This window comes from Notamacropus eugenii, chromosome 3 (assembly GCF_028372415.1).
Source record: "Notamacropus eugenii isolate mMacEug1 chromosome 3, mMacEug1.pri_v2, whole genome shotgun sequence".
Classification (NCBI taxonomy): domain Eukaryota; kingdom Metazoa; phylum Chordata; class Mammalia; order Diprotodontia; family Macropodidae; genus Notamacropus; species Notamacropus eugenii.
The window spans coordinates 413,073,795-413,090,197 of NC_092874.1; the positions used below are offsets into that span (position 1 = coordinate 413,073,795).

Here is a 16,403-nt window from a genome sequence, read left to right on the forward strand (position 1 = left end):
TTGAAAAGTTACATGGCCCATTAGATCGCATTTGGGAGAGGAAGTTAATTTTACAATTAGTGTGCTATACAAATATAGATAAAGTAAGATTAGGAGCTGAAGTTCTTGGCCACAATGTAGGAACCACTGAAGTATTAAATCTGTTTAATAGGAGCATTTTGGCCAAATCGATATTGCTTTTTAAAGCTTTCAGAGTCGAATTCTGCTTTTTTTTTTTTTGCTTTCCTTTTTTTTTTTTAATTTTTCCTAATGACTATATTGTGTGCATTTCCATTACACTCAAGGCAGACATTTAATTGGGGTCTCGAACTCAATTGTGTTTTCTGCAGTTGGTAAACCTCACAAATGTGGATATTGTGGCCGAAGCTATAAACAGCGAAGCTCTTTAGAGGAGCATAAAGAGCGCTGCCACAACTACTTACAAAGCATGGGCCTCCCAGACACTCTGTACCCAGGTAAGAGCTCCAGGAACCCAGACCCACCCCACAAATGGCTCTCTCCCTGTCTAATGGAGCCAGTGCAAGCATGTCCCCATGGAAGTAAGTCATTTGGACAGTACACCTTTACACATACTCCATTCCCATTCCCCAGGCAACATCTAAAGGGTTAGCGTATGGATCTTGTTGCTATGAGGAAAGGATACATGTTAACTGGCTAGGATTCTGGGTCTGGAGTCAGGAAAAATCTAGATTTTTAATCCTGCCTTAGATACTTCCAACCTGAGTGGCCCTGGGTAAGTCATTTAAACCCTCTGAACCTCATCTGTGAAATGGGGATGGTAATAGTAGAATGTACCTCTCAGGTGAGGCAAAAAGGAGATACTACATGTAAGCCACTGCCATTGTTATCCGTATGGTTTTATTCCACCAAGCTGGCAAACATCTGGCTAAGGTGATGGCCGGAGCCTACTCCCAGTACATAGCAGCATTGTCTACTGCAGCACTTTGTGAAGGCTGTTGAAATTGTAGCACAAAAGAAACTCCTTTGGCCCTGTATCTTCTTTTTTTTACTTTTCCTTTTTTTTTTTTTTTTTAACACGGAGCCTTATAAAACTCAGGTTTATGCTTAGTGAGTATTGTGTAGCTCTGAAATCTCATTGAACAAATCATTTCAGAAGTTCTTGAGTCTTATATCACGTATAATATGAGGATGCCTCTGGGAAACAGAGTACATGAGTCCTAACTGAAAGCCCATATGTTAAAATAGGTATAGTGGTGCAGTAGGTAGTGCTAGGCCTGGAGTTAGGAAGACCTGAGTTCAAATCTGACCTCAATCACTTACTAGCTGGGTGACTGAGCAAGTCATTGTACCTCTACCTGCTTCAGTTTCCTTATCTATAACGTGGGGATAATAATGGTTACCTACCTCTCAAAGTTGTTATCAAATCAGATGATAATTGTAAAGTACTTAGCACAGGGCCTGGAACCTAAGAAGCACTATATAGACGTTCATTGTTATTATTTTCAGAGGTTTACAAGGCAAAGTTTGTAGGAAAGGCTTCTCTGCATCAGTTCAGGAAGAGAGCACAGGATCTAAAAGGAAGGGAATGGGATGTGGGAGGGGGTTACATGTAAGCTTTCCTGTTGTTGGATTAGCTGCATGTTTTATATATCTGTCTGACCCAGCTAATCAAATGATGAAAATCAAAGGTTGTGTCTGACCTCTGAACACTGATGCTCCCTTTTCCTAATGCATCTTTGGAATAGTTGGTGAATGTTTTACATGTCATTAGATAATACAGAGTAAATAACCCTGATAGTTACATGGAAAGAAACTAGTTTAGGACAGGGGATGGTACCGTAAGCTATAGCCCCTTCTAATTTTGTTAAAGGATTAAAATTTTAAAAGCAGAAAAGGGGAGTCAACTTAGTTGACTTGATAGAGAGGATTGGTTAAATGTGGTTAAAATCCAATGATCTTTATACCATAAAATGTATTAGTGAACTCATTAGCTAATAATAAAGGTCATTACCATAGAGTTACAGTAATCAATTAGGATTTAAGTAATGCTTTAAGCTGTAGAACAACACTGTGAAGTAGACAGTGTGATAACTCTCACTTGACAGATGAGGAAGTTGAAACTCAAACAAGGTGAATGACTTACCCAGAGTCATACAGCCAGCAAGTCTTGGAGCAAGGATTCATATCCATAGCTCTCCTGACTCCCAAGATTAGAGGGGGTTATGATACAGTATATTTAGGATGTTAGCGGTCCCTAAAGTGATGATTTTTATATTCTGTTGACAAAGAAAATGGTAGTATTTCCTAAGGAAGGATTTTCCATAAAACATTATGATCATGTTTCTAGCCTCAAAGTACCCTATATTCTGGCCCTTGGCTATGTTCAGTTCAGCCCTGAATTATACAGTCCTTGATGTTCAGTTGATTCCTTAAAGACATTGTAAAGTTTTTCAGGGCAAACACCTTCTCATAGACCACACTGATATCCTTTATAATACCAACTACAGATCTAGATATGTAGTAGACCCTCTGTAATTGAGTTCAGATTTGGCCTCAGACACCAACTGTGTGCCCCTGGGCAAATCACTTAACCTCTCTTTGCCTCAATTTCTTCACATGTAAAATGCAGGTAAAAATAGCACTTAGTTCCCAGGGTTGTTGTGAGGACCAAGTGAGATAATGGTTGTAAAGCGCTTAGTGTTATATGAATGTTAGTTATTTATCATTATCATCATCATCATCGTTATTACTGAATTCACTGTGCTTGGTCACTTACCATAGTATTTTACTTCAATCACCACTGGCCTAAATTACGCAACTTGGGCAGGTTGGCTCCCTTATTTGCTTCTAAGTAAACTGAGTTCTTGACTTAGCAAAAAATCAGAGGAAGCTACCTGGCACATTGGATACAATACTTGCCTTAGAGTCAGGAAGACCTGAGTTCAAATTCAACCTCACCTACTTACTGTCTGTGTGACTTTGGGCAAGTCACTTAGCCTCTGTTCCCTCAGTTTCCTCAGCTGTAAAATGGGGATAATAAAAGCACCTACTTCCTAAAGTAGTTGTGAGGATCAAAGGAGATACTCTTTGTAATGTGTTTTGTAAACCTTAAAGCGCTCTATAAATGTCAGCTGTTATTAAAGCATGAGAGGAGAGATGGTCTAGAATTCATTCATGAACACCAGGAAAATGTAGCTCACTGGGATTTTGGTGAAAGTGGTTCTTTGATAAGAACTTTGAACCATGCCAATAAACACTGATATCAGAAGTAGCTCACTGACTAGCTATGTGGTCTTGAGTAGTGACTTAGAGACATAGAGTTAAAAGGACATCAGAGCCCATCAAATCCAATGTATTCCTGTGCAGAAATCCCCTCTGTGGCACCCCCACCAACATTCCGCCTCCATTTAGACTTCCATTGCTCTTAAGGCAGCCTCTTCTACCTGGACCTAGTTCTAATTGTTAAGATATCTTTCTCCCACTGATCCTAGTTCTGCTCTTTGGGGACAAATCAGAACACATCTTACTTCCTCTTCTGCTTCTTTCAAAAACCTGAAAAAAGTCATCATCTTCTGTGTAAACTTACTCAGATATTTCAACTGATCCTTGTAAAGAATGGTTTCCAGTCGTCCTCCTGTCTTAATACCCTCTACCTTGTCTTCCTCTTCTGTATATGATGCTACAATGCAACCTAAGGTGTTATTCACTTTTTTTAATTACCACATCACATTCCACTAATAGTAAATTTGCAAGTACACTACAAAAAAAAAAAAAAACCAACCAATACCCTCTTCTGTATATGGTGCTCAATGCAGCTTAAGGTAGTGTTAGCTTTTTTTTTTAATTGCCACATCATACTCAACCATTATTGAGCTTATAGATACACTAAAAAACTCAGGTGTCATATACACAAACTGTTATGTAGGTCAGTAGTTCTCAAAGTGTGGTCTGTGGACCCCTTTTAGGGGGTCCATGAGGTCAAAACTAATTTTACAATATTAGTAAGATGTTTTGCTTTTTAATATGGTAAATGTTTATTGATATAAACCGTATAAACCAAAATTCTCTGGGAGGGATCCTCAATAATCTTTTAGAGTACACCCAGGGGCATTGAGGTGGTACAGTGGACGGAACCCCGGCCCTGGAGTCAGGAGGACCTGAGTTCAAATCTGGCCTCAGATTCTTGACACTTACTAGCTGTGTAACCCTGGGCAAGTCACTTAACCCTGATTACCTTTAAAAAAAAGTGAATCTTGACACCAACAATGTTTGAGAACCATTGGTTTAGGCATTCCTTCTCCAACCTCTGCTTGTGCAGTTGGTTTTGATTTTTTGAGCACAAGTGAAGAACTTTACATTTATCCCTATTAAATTCCATCTTATTACATTACCCCATCATTCTAGCCTATCAGAATCATGTGGATCCCTCCCAACTTCCTGTAATCTCCAAACTTGTTATCCCTACATGCCAGTTGCTGATAAAAACGTTAACCAGCACAGATCCAAGTCCCCATGAGCATCCTCTCCAAATCTGTACAATGCTATTATGTCTCCTACATCTGTACAGCTTGTCTACAAGGAAATCAAGTTGTCAAGTGCTTTGTTAACATTTCCTTCATCTGCCAATCTGGTAGATTAGTCTGACTTGTACTTGATGATCTGATCATAGGATCTAGAGTTTGAAGGGACTCTTTAAGATCATCTAAGTCAATCCTCTTAACCAGAGAGATTAAGCCAATCAATCAACAAGCAGACATTTACTAAGTACTTATATGTCAGGCACTAATGCTAAATGCTGGAAATACAACGACCAAATCAGGAAAACTTGATCACATGTAATAATATACAGACTATGTACAAAATTAATACAAGGCAATCTGGAGAGGAGAGGTACTAACAAATGGGTAAGGAAGGACTAGGAAAGATCTCATGGCTCAGTCATACAGTTATTAGTAAAACTAGAATAGCTAGAATTTGAGTCCACCAAGTCCTTTGGAATCCAAATCTAAGGGTTCCTTTCCCTAAACTGTTCTGACCCTGTTTCCCCACCTTTAAAATACATTATATCATCTCTATTCTATGATTATAGAATTAAATATAATTTATATTATATTATTATATGTTTATGTGACTTCTTATGACTTATTCAATTACATCACGTAAGCACTTGAAATTTTATGGAAGAGCAGCAATGCTTTTTAATTTTCGTCAGTGTTGGATAATGCCCTTCAGTTATTCAGTTTTTGGAATTATTATTTTTTTCATGGATACTCTTTAAGCCAGCGGTTTTTAGTCTTTTTTATGTCACAGACTTCTTTGGCAGTCTGGTAAAACCTATGAATTCATCTGTTCATAACTATTGTTGTTTAATTTAAAGGGAGCTGAGTGACACAGTGGATAGAGCACTGGACCTACAGTCAGGAAGACCTGAGTTTAAATCCAGCCTCAGATACTTACCAGCTTTGTGACCTTGGGCAAGTCACTTAACTGCTGCCTGCCTCAGTTTCGTCATCTGTAAAATGAGGATAATAATCCTTACTTCCCATGATTGTTGTGAGGATAAAAAGAGATATTTGTAAACACTTTGAACTACATAAATATAATCTATCATCATCATCATTAAATGCATCAAATAAAATGCATAGAATTAAAAAGGAAACCAGTCACATTAAAATAAAGATGTACTTTTTCCCAGCCAAGTTCACAGATCCCCTGAAATATATCCACACACACATACCTGTAGACTCCAGGTTAAGAAACTTTACTTTTAAATACTTCCTCTTAATGCTCACAAGTGATCAGCTATCTCTTTTCTATTTTTTTAATCCTGGAGGAAAACTATAAATCCCTATAAAGAGGAGGAGGCTAATACTTCAGTAAATAATAAGCCATTGGACTAATTAAAATTGAATTTAGTTTTCATGGCAATATTCTGAAAAATTAGAAAGGACTATCATCTATGAATGCCCTCTCATTCACTAAAAGGCCATCACTAACCCACTGTACTCATTATTGAGATTTCCTGATGATTATGGAGTTCCTTTGAATCATATTAGCAAAACTCAATAAAAAAAACCTGTGTACTACCCTGAATCTTTTGCAGTTGAAACTCATAGGAAAATTGATGCTTTATTTGCAAAGAAACATGTTTCTTTGTACTGGATTCCTATCATTAGCACTGGTATATATATAATTAGCACATGGGAGGTAGTGAGGTATATTAGGAAATACATTGACCTAGGATTCAGGAGACCTGAGTTCTAGTGGCTTCTCTGTGAATATTGAATAGCATTGGATGTGTTAACTCTCTGAGTCTGAGCACCTCCATCTGTTCCATGTAAATTATAACCCCTGCTCTATCCAAATTACAGGGTTATTGTGAGGATATAATATAAAAAGCCCTGTGAAAAGTTAAGTGGACTTTGCCAAATAAAAATGAAATATGTTTCTCAAAGTTGGCCACTACCATGACGAGCACTGAAAATCAGCTAGGAGCTTCTGTTGAGTTATTCCAACTTTACGGGCCCTTAAACTTATTGAGATTTGTGTTGCTGACCATTCTGATTTCCCTTGGCTTTAGTCATTAAAGAAGAAACCAACCATAGCGAAATGGCCGAAGATTTGTGCAAGATTGGATCCGAGAGATCCCTCGTGCTGGATAGACTAGCAAGTAACGTCGCCAAACGTAAGAGCTCTATGCCTCAGAAATTTGTGGGTAAGAGTTCAACGTTTGATGTCTCTTAAAAGCCAAACATGTTAATGGGTGTTTTCAAACTTGCTTTATGCTAGGGGGTAAAGGAAGGAGGAAACTTTAAAAAAAAACAAAAAACGAAACAGGTAAGGTGAATGTTTCTTCCCCTTTTTAAGCTCATTTGTAGACATCAGTTGGTGCTTAATAAATGTTTCCTGACAGGGGGACAGTTAAAAAAACACATCTGCTTTGTCTCACTTTTGTGTGCCTTCCATCTATGTTGTTTCCAGGACCCTCTATAGATAGAATTTTGGGCAAGCCCCACTGGTTCAGAGGATTGTGTAAATGGTTAGTGCTGGGCTTTGTGAATGAGAACAAGAATAATCATCACCCACATTTATACAGAACTTTACAGTTACACTGGACTTTATCATTTGACTCTCACTCTTTGAATTAAGTCCTAAAAGGGACCTCATTCCCCTTGACAAATGAAAAAAGGGAAGCTCAGAGGTGTTCAGTGATGTACCCAGTGCTAACAAAGCTAACAAATAATGGACCTGGAACTCAGTCTTCTTTCTTCTAGTTCTATAATATTATACAATATATAGTATTATTAATATTAATAATATATAATATAATAATATTCAGAAAGGCAGTTGAAAAGAGATGCTTCTTACTTCTTCAGCTTAGGCCTCTGAAACTGAAATTCAAGTGCATTTAGTAAATTAAAATAATCGTCCCTTTCAGTAATGCGCATGCTGTGATTTTTCCTATGTAGGATGGTAGCAGAAATGCTCGGTATTCTTTAGATTTTCACACCTAAAGGCATCATTACATAAAATTCCTCTACACCTTTCTCTGATAAGTTTATGCTTAGAATATTGCCTTTAGATTTAAACCCATCATTGTCCAAAAAAAACCCAAAAATACATATTCCAGGAAATCTGGAGGAATTCCAAAAAAAGCAGTAATCGAGAATAAATCAGGAAAAGAAGTCAATGGAGCAAGCATTCTTTCAGTGATAGAAAAGCCAACCTTTCCCTAAGGTAGGTTTTTGGATCACTAATTAGGAAGCTTTTCTTTCCATTGAGCCAAAATTTTCCTCTGCAACTTTCCTCCATTACTCCTTGTTCTAAGAATTCTGAATTCTGGATTCCTAGTTCTAAGTTAAAATGCATTCAGTTATGTCAAGAGCTGGTAAAATATTGTGAGCCTCACCAGTATGTTCATTATCATTTCAAAAACTTGGTGAGAGAACAGTGACTCCTACATGCGCAGATTTGGAAATTCACTTTAAGCTTATGTGAACAGAAGCACCAACCATTTTCTGTTTGTAAGATGGATATCTGTCACTTTAGTAGTTTAAAGAAGTCTTTAGACTTGATTAACTTTATCTATAAGAATGATGACTTATTGAAACTTTTCTCCCTGTTAGATTCTAAAGATCTTTGGTTCAGTAGATAAGGGTGCATAATCATGAACCAAGCAACTGCTAAATGAACCCCATTATCCCACGTTAATGACTACAATTGGATTAAAATGAATGCAAACTCAAGGCTGAATATGCAACTACAGATAAGAAACGAGGCTGGAATATGGCACTCTTTATGGGACATTCTAGTTTGAGAGAAGGTATACATGCTACCAATGGTTAATGACCACAGCAGAGAAGTCCAGTTAGCAAATTCATGAAGAATGGCTCTGTTTTTATATTTACATACATACTTATATCTTACATGTATGTATATATGATCTCCTTAGAAAATTTATACAATGATGATAGATATCATTATCATACAAGAAAGCATTGTGAAATGTAAGAGAAGCAACATTAAATCATATTTGTAAAGTTTCAAACACTTTATTAATGAAAACGAATTGTTTTATTGATGACAAAACACCTCACTTAAAACAAATGAATAAATAAATAGCTTTTAGAACTGAAGTAAAATAAGGCCCTAATTAATGACTGTACCACTTCCATGTTACAGTCAACATTTGGTCTTAAGCCTTGTGACATATAAAATAATACTGTATAACAAAGGAAATTGATTTCACTTCTTTCTTAGTGAAATATCTCATCTAAAGAATTGGAAAACCAGCTTGTAAAAACAAAGTTAGGAATAAATAATTGATATTTTTCTTTCGACTCTTTCAAGCTATTGCTTGTTCTCCTTCCCTGTAATTTCCTTGATTTTGTTTCTACCTTCAACTACATACTCATTAAATGGTCCTCTGTTCTCCATTATTCAGTTCAACAAACATTTGTTAAAGCACCTACATTCGATAATGCGGATCAATGTTGTCATAGATAGTTATGTTCTTTCAAGGTTCAAATCTTGGGCTTTGCCTTTCCAGGTCTCTCTCTCTCTCTCTCTCTCTCTCTCTCTCTCTCTCTCTCTCTCTCTCTCTCTCTCTCTCTCTCTCTCGCTTATTCTCTCTGTCTCTGTCTGTCTGCCTGCCTGTCTGTCTGTCTGTCTCCTGATTTTCATATACTGTTCCCTGTATCATTCAGCAAACATGTATTAAGCATCTGCTGTATATCAGGCATTGTACTAGGTATTAGAGATAGACAAAAACAAGACAGTCCCTGACCTTAAGAAGTTTATATTCCACTGTTCTATTTCTTTTACTACATGGAAATCAAATTAGTATCATCCTTAATTTTCTACATGTCACACCTACCTTTTCAGTCAAAAAGTTTCTTGATATAGGAAAATGGAGAGTTTTCCCCTTTGTATTTCCAACACCTGTGGATCATAGAGCCTGACAACACTTCAGAGTTCAACTCTCTCCACTTTACAGAGGGAACTGAAGTCAAGAGAAATAATATGACTTTCTCAAGGTCCTATAGGTTAGTAAGTAGCAGAGCCAGGTTTTGAACTCAGGTTCTGATTTCAAATCTAGAGCCCTTTCCACTGGACCATGTTGCCTCACAGAAGTCCTTATAAATAGTAGACAGTTAAAAGAGGGTTTCTGTTGTTGTCACTATTATCATCTCTCTGAATGGATATTAGAAATCTAGTTAGCTAAAGGCAGTAGAGGGAAGGGAATTAGAAGAAAGAAGCAATTCTAATTAAAGGCCTCCATCTTTGTTATAATTATGATAGTAATTGTCTTTAAAGCTCTACTATCACTCATGAGTTAAACCATGACTCACTGCTCTGAAGTGAGCCATTGTCTTTTTCCTGTTAGGATGAGGAAGCTAAGACAAACATGGTAGATGAGCTGCACTCAACCATTCATTAAATCAGTGGCATAACCACAAATGCAATTCTTCATTCTGAAGATCATATTCAAACCATCGCTGCACGGTCAAATGTTACATTAACATCTCAAGAGCAAAACTTGTTCATTTTGCCAGGGGAGTGTCCAAGACTGTAGAGAGATGATTATCACTGCAGTTCAACGTAATATCCTTCACTGATAGAATAAATCTTCAGCTAATCCCTTCAATCGATATACAGAATATGATGATGATTGTGATGGATAGGAACCAGACCTGTGATTTCATTAGTATAAGGATCTCCTAGGTGAGGAAACTAAATATGATCAATGGAAGTCTTTCTAAGAGTCCCCTACAGCACTGAGAGGTGAAGGGATTTGTCCAGGGTTGCACAACCAGTATGTGTCAGAGGTAGGACTCAAGCCCAAGTCTTCCTGGCTTTGGATCCAGGTATCTATTACATGATGCTAAAATTTTATAGCACTTTAAAGTTTGCAGAAATGTTTGCATACATTATCTCACTTGATTATTTTTATTGTGCTATTTTTAAAATAATTTGTGTAGTCTGCCTGGCTTTTTTATTATTTCCCCAGAATATTTTCTGATACATCAGAATTATTTAATTAAATCATTAACAATTATTTAATTAAACAATTAAAATTGTTTTCCTATTGATTACTTCTATATTCAGTGTGCCTGGCACATAATAATAAATGTTTGTTAACTGACTTACCTTGATTGTCAAAAAGAAATAAATAAATGCTTGAGAAATTCAGGTCTCAACTGACTGTTGCCTATTTTAATTACCAGGTGAGAAATGTTTGTCAGATCTCCCATATGATGCCAGCACCAATTACGAGAAGGAGAATGAAATGATGCAGACCCATGTCATGGATCAGGCCATCAACAATGCCATTAGCTACCTTGGGGCTGAATCATTGCGCCCATTGGTACAGACGCCCCCAGGCTCCGAGGTTGTACCTGTCATCAGCTCCATGTACCAGCTCCACAAGCCCCATGCTGATGGTCACCCACGCCCTAATCACACAGCCCAGGACAGCGCCGTGGAAAATCTATTGCTGCTCTCTAAGGCTAAATCCATCTCCTCTGAAAGAGATGCCTCCCCAAGCAACAGCTGCCAAGACTCCACAGACACAGAAAGCAATAACGAGGAGCGGAGTGGCCTCATTTACCTGACAAACCACATAAACCAACATGCCAGAAATGGTTTGTCCATAAAAGAAGAGCATAGGCCCTACGATGTCCTGAGGGCAGCAAGTGACAATTCCCAAGACGCTTTCAAAGTCATCAGCAATAGTGGGGAGCCATTGAAGGTGTATAAATGTGAACACTGCAGGGTCCTCTTTTTGGACCATGTGATGTATACTATCCACATGGGTTGCCATGGCTTCCGTGATCCTTTTGAATGCAACATGTGTGGCTATCACAGTCAGGACAGGTATGAATTCTCTTCCCACATAACACGAGGGGAGCACCGTTTCCACATGAGTTAAAACTCCCTTCTCTGCTAATGTAACCTTGCGTGCTCTGTGCCTCGAGTTGCATGAATATCCACACATACAGAAAACAAACAAAAAAAAACCACACACAAAAAGGCGTCGGAAGAAAAAGGAATCAGATGCCTGTTTTCTTCCTTTCTACAGCATGTACTGGATGGTTATACAATTGCAACTCAGTTTTTTTCTTTTTTTTTTTTTTGAGAGAAGTTTTTATTGTTAGTTGCCGAGTTGAATTTTAGAGCATAAAAAATATTAGTTAATGTAACTAGGAACTTTGTAGACTACTAGCTCACACTCCCCTCCTTCATCTTTTGCTTCTTGTAAGCATCCCTTCCCCCAAAAGCTAATTTCATAGAGAAACCGTACAAAAACAGACCAAGGGTTGGAAAAGAAAAGAGTCCACCTCTACTTGTAACCTTTGGCTAAGACTCAGATTCTCACATCAGATGGGTTCTGTGACTTTCCATGAATAGTCTATACAAATGAAGAGATTTGGCTGTCTTAAAGAAAACAGGAGTAAAATGATGTTGAAAAGACTAGGACAGAATCAGAGGTGCCCATTCTGAGTCATCTGGGTTTTGAAGGATTGTGATGCCCCAGAACTCTTGTTTCGAAAGACTGATATGTTTCCTTCTTGTGAGCGTGTTTGCGTGTGTGTGTGTTTTAAGGAAAATGTTATTTGAAATCATAATCTGTATAGGAAAATATCCAGTTTGTTTAGAAAAGGTAATTCCAGGAGAAAAACCTAAGCTGACAATGAAGAAATCCTTAATTAGGAGAATCTTTCTTATATGGTCTATTTGATTTTAAAGACCTTTTCACAATGCCTGTAACAGACCTTCAAGGATATTGCTGAAACTTACACAGTCACATGGAGCCAAATATTCCTGGTGCATAGACACAGTTAGACCCTCATTTGTTCACATGGAATTTCTTGACAAGCACCAGAGGTTTTAATTGAAGATCCTCGTTCAGATACATGACCCCCAATCATTTTTGCAACCTCTCCCCTGACCCAGCAGAGAAATTCAAGTCCCTTTAAAATATCTTACTCTACTGACATTTCATTGGTACTTTTGTTGATGGGAATTACCCTTTACCATTGCAGATGGTATCTACCTTATCTACAGTTTATAGTCTTAGAGAGCTGCCTGGGTCACTGAGAAATTAAGGTACTTTTTCAGGATTACACGGATAGTATGTGTCAGAGATAAGAGTCAAAACCACATCTTCCTGGGTGTAGGGTCACTCTCTATCCATTACACCACACTGCCTCTCTAAATATTTACCTTCTAGAAAGCCAAAATTTCATGCCAAACGTCTTCTATAATTAACCTCTCCTACCATAAATATCTCCTTTAAAATCTAATCCAGTTCCTTAATAAACACACATGCATATGAACCGTCCTACCCCGTCCCTCTTTCTGTCTTAAATCCTTGTAACTGGAAAATCCATTCCACTAGAATGTGGTCCTACAAGTTTGTCCATGAGTAAATGTGATTTATTATTCTTTTGCACCATTTCAGATATCAGAAGTTACTAGGAAATAACAATGCTAATTATGTTATATGGCTGAAATGGGAATACATGTTCTTAATATCACATATGGGGCATACAAGTTAGGTATTAACAAAGATGGCGGATTATCAATATGATCTAATGAGTACATCCCAGAAGCCATAGTAGTGAGATGATTTGTGAAATATTTACTTTGGATAGACAAGAAGGATTTCTTCATAGCAATCAGGTGTACACCCTATTTCCATGTGAATTTGTATCGTTTCGCTAAAAATGTTTTACTTTTAAATATGCATCTGGAGAAACAAAGAACAGCTCTTCACCACTACTGAGGCAAAATGGGGCAAAAACATTAAAATATTTACATCTCTGCTCCACATTAATAGAGTTCTTGGTTATTTCCAAAGTATTCAGGGAGGATGAGAAAGAATCATCTCTATTCTTTTCTCCAAAGTTTTAAAGGTTTTGAATTTCCCCACTTCTCTTCAATATTCAGCCTTTGTTAGATACCAACAATAGTCCCTGTTCTCGGAATATGGTATGATTGATCTGATCTGGGACATGCTGGGTTAGTAGTGACTCCTTAAATATGAGATTGCTTTACCATTCTTACAACTCTTCCTATTCATGGGTATATCATATTGTTGATATACCCATAAAATAGTATGGGCACAGGTGTTTCTTTGCCCTTTCCGCCCCCTCCCCCCCCAGTTTTTTCCAGGACAGGATAAACATTTAAAAACTGGAAGTAAATAAAATGGAAATTTTGACATGTACTGCAAAGATACTACAAAGCAAGGAAAGAAAAGGAAAAACCTGTCCTATGTTCTTATTTTACCACTTTTCCCCTTTTTTTATCCATTTGACAAATGGAAGATTGTTTAGAAGTCTATACAGAACTTTAAAAAAAAAGGATACTCCATATTGAAAGAAAATGCTTACAAAATGGTAAGCTGCTGAGAATACAAGTTCAGGGCAATGTACTTTCATACTCTTTCATCCATTCTGTAAAAAAAGTGAAGTTGGTTTATGCAATTTGTTTTAATCAATGACATTCCGAACAATTGTATCCAGCACTGTATATAGCCATTCCTGGATGGAAACTCCTGTCCTACTTCCCTCTTGTCTTTTATAGCCAGTATAAACTTATATTTACACATCTTTTTGCTGTGGTTTTATATTGTAACACCGTTCTTTCCCTTTCAAACTACTGTAGATTTCATAAAATGTCAACGTGTAATTAAATTATGTTTGATATGTGCCCACATTCTGTATCAGAAGTTTTCTTCTCATTGTTAAAAGCAGAATTTTGCATGGTTTTACATTTTCCATTCGGTGCCTCGTTTTGTTTTATGTGATGATATATGCCTGTGTAGTGTTCCATGTGGGAAAAGTATACCTAGCTGTGTTCCCATTTGGGAGTAGGAAGGTTCCACATACTCTCACATTGCCCTTAAAATACATATTGGCATTAAGAGGATTAAGAATAACTTGTTGACCTGTCTTTCACAAATCAAAATTGTCACCCTCTCCCATAGCTTCCACCTTTAAAAAGCAAGACCTTTGTTTATCTCTTACACTATATTTTCCTTTTTTCAATGGCAAAGATAGCATTTAAAAGAGTAGAACTGCCCTAGTCTTTTAGGAGGAATTAAGATGATTAGAAACACAACCCATTATCAGTTATTTTCATTACTATGTACTATCACTGGATTCCTGTCCAGACCCTTTCTGATATCCAGGGCACACTGCAAATAAATGCCAGTTTTCTCTAAGTTAAAAGTCAGAACAATTGTAAACTAGAATCTGAAACCCTTCTATTTGGCACAAAGTCATTTTATTTGGTTGGAGGGTTTTGGAACTTTTCTGATTTGGGTTGGTTTGATTTCCAAGTTTAGGTTACAGTCTATTAAATATAGAGTAAGTGATGAAACAGATTTAGTCAACAAATGAAGAAACAACATGGCTTACAGTTCTTCATCCATCAGTTTCAGCAATAAAAAAGGGTCAACAGTTCAAAATAGTCCTAAATTTTCTTAGTTGATGTAAAGTGTGATGCTTTTGTTTATATGTTTTGTTCATTTTTAAATTTCTCATTATGAGCCAAAATTAGATATATTTAAATTGTATAGGTATCAATAAAAGAAAGTGCATATGCTGTTTAAGAAAGAGCAGTTACTGCGAAAATGTCTGGCCAGATCTTAAATATGCAGTATGGTTTCAGATGCTTTCTTACACATTTTTTATAATGGTTTGGGTGGTGATTGTTAAGATCTTCCTCAACAATGGTAAGATCCAAGACCATTCATATCCTGAAATATCTTTTTGCAAATCTGTACAGAATTGTGAATGGGGGGTGGGGATGGGGAGAGGGAAGTGTGTATTTCCAGTCTATTCCTAAGAATGATTATATGAATAATTTTCTAACTGTGAATACACAAAAGGAAGTTACAACTACAAAAAGTAGAATACCATTTTGTACTCATTTTGAAATTCTTCTGTAGTATATACTGTATTATTCTATACTATAATTCTTCTATTCTGTCACAGATAAATGCAATGAATGCCTTCCTGCCCTTATCAGATGCAGTTTTTGGTCACAGGATGTCCCTGGGGCTATCATAAGAGTTTTGAAAATGGTCCTGCAAAGCAGATAATGGACTGCCATAGGGAGGAATCAGCATGTGATGTTGACATGAAGATTGTCCATCTTATGATGAGCTTTACCAAGTCTTCATCCAAGGTGTGACTCTGGTAACAAGGCAGATTTTTTTTAGCCGTACTGGAACTTAGAGAAAATGAGCGCTATCTACTTGAGAGTCAACTTGCTTGTCCTAATGATGCTTTCAGCTATTGCTCAGTAGTCTTCTAGAGAGCCTTCTTTGAAGTTATTCCCAAAGCCTCACAGCATCTAGAACTAGAAAGTAACTTAGAGATATAGTTCAGCTTTTTTCATTTTATAGATGATAAAACTAGAAAGCATGTGAAATGAAGCATAATATAGACAATAAAGAAATAGGACCAATGTCCAAGCCTAGGTCTTCTGACCCCCAACCCAGTGTTCTTTGCATACTAGCACACCTCCTGATGCACATTCTTCTATATCAGGGGTTGTAAATATTTTCCAGGAGGGGGGGGGGCATGAATTTGGTGGGGTTTTTTATATTTTCTGTATTTCAATCTAATTGGTTTCCATTGTATTCCAGTGTATTTTATTTTATGCATTTAGAAACATTATTCTGAGAAACACTTCACCAGACTATCAAAGGAATCTTGACAAAAAAAAAAAAAGGTGAAGAATGCTTGTTATGAGTTGACTTAAATGATAATGAATCTTCATTCTTTGAGGATAACTTTGTACTTGCCCGTGGCCAAAAGCTAGTTGGAGCCAAATTTAGGAAACAGTGCTGGTGGTTCATTAAGCTGATTAATACCTTCCACATGGCTATAAAGTAATGAGAGTAATTTTATTGGGTCATTTGTAGA

General features: G+C 37.1%; 1 protein-coding gene across 14 annotated transcripts in view; it reads left to right on the forward strand.

The window, feature by feature from the left end:
* Positions 1-14,184, forward strand: part of IKZF1 (IKAROS family zinc finger 1) — a 133,699-nt gene extending 119,515 nt beyond the window's left edge. For 3 of the 14 annotated variants that reach the window (XM_072598141.1, XM_072598143.1, XM_072598150.1), the window contains 3 exons: positions 330-455; positions 6,542-6,646; positions 10,689-14,184. In XM_072598141.1, coding sequence (XP_072454242.1) covers positions 330-455; positions 6,542-6,646; positions 10,689-11,392 — 935 coding nt within the window. In that variant the 3' untranslated portion in view covers positions 11,393-14,184. Of the gene's footprint in view, positions 1-329; positions 456-6,541; positions 6,677-10,688 lie in introns of all 14 variants that reach the window. The other 11 variants (XM_072598139.1, XM_072598142.1, XM_072598149.1 and 8 more) reach the window with 4 other exon arrangements.
* Positions 14,185-16,403: the final 2,219 nt, after the last annotated feature.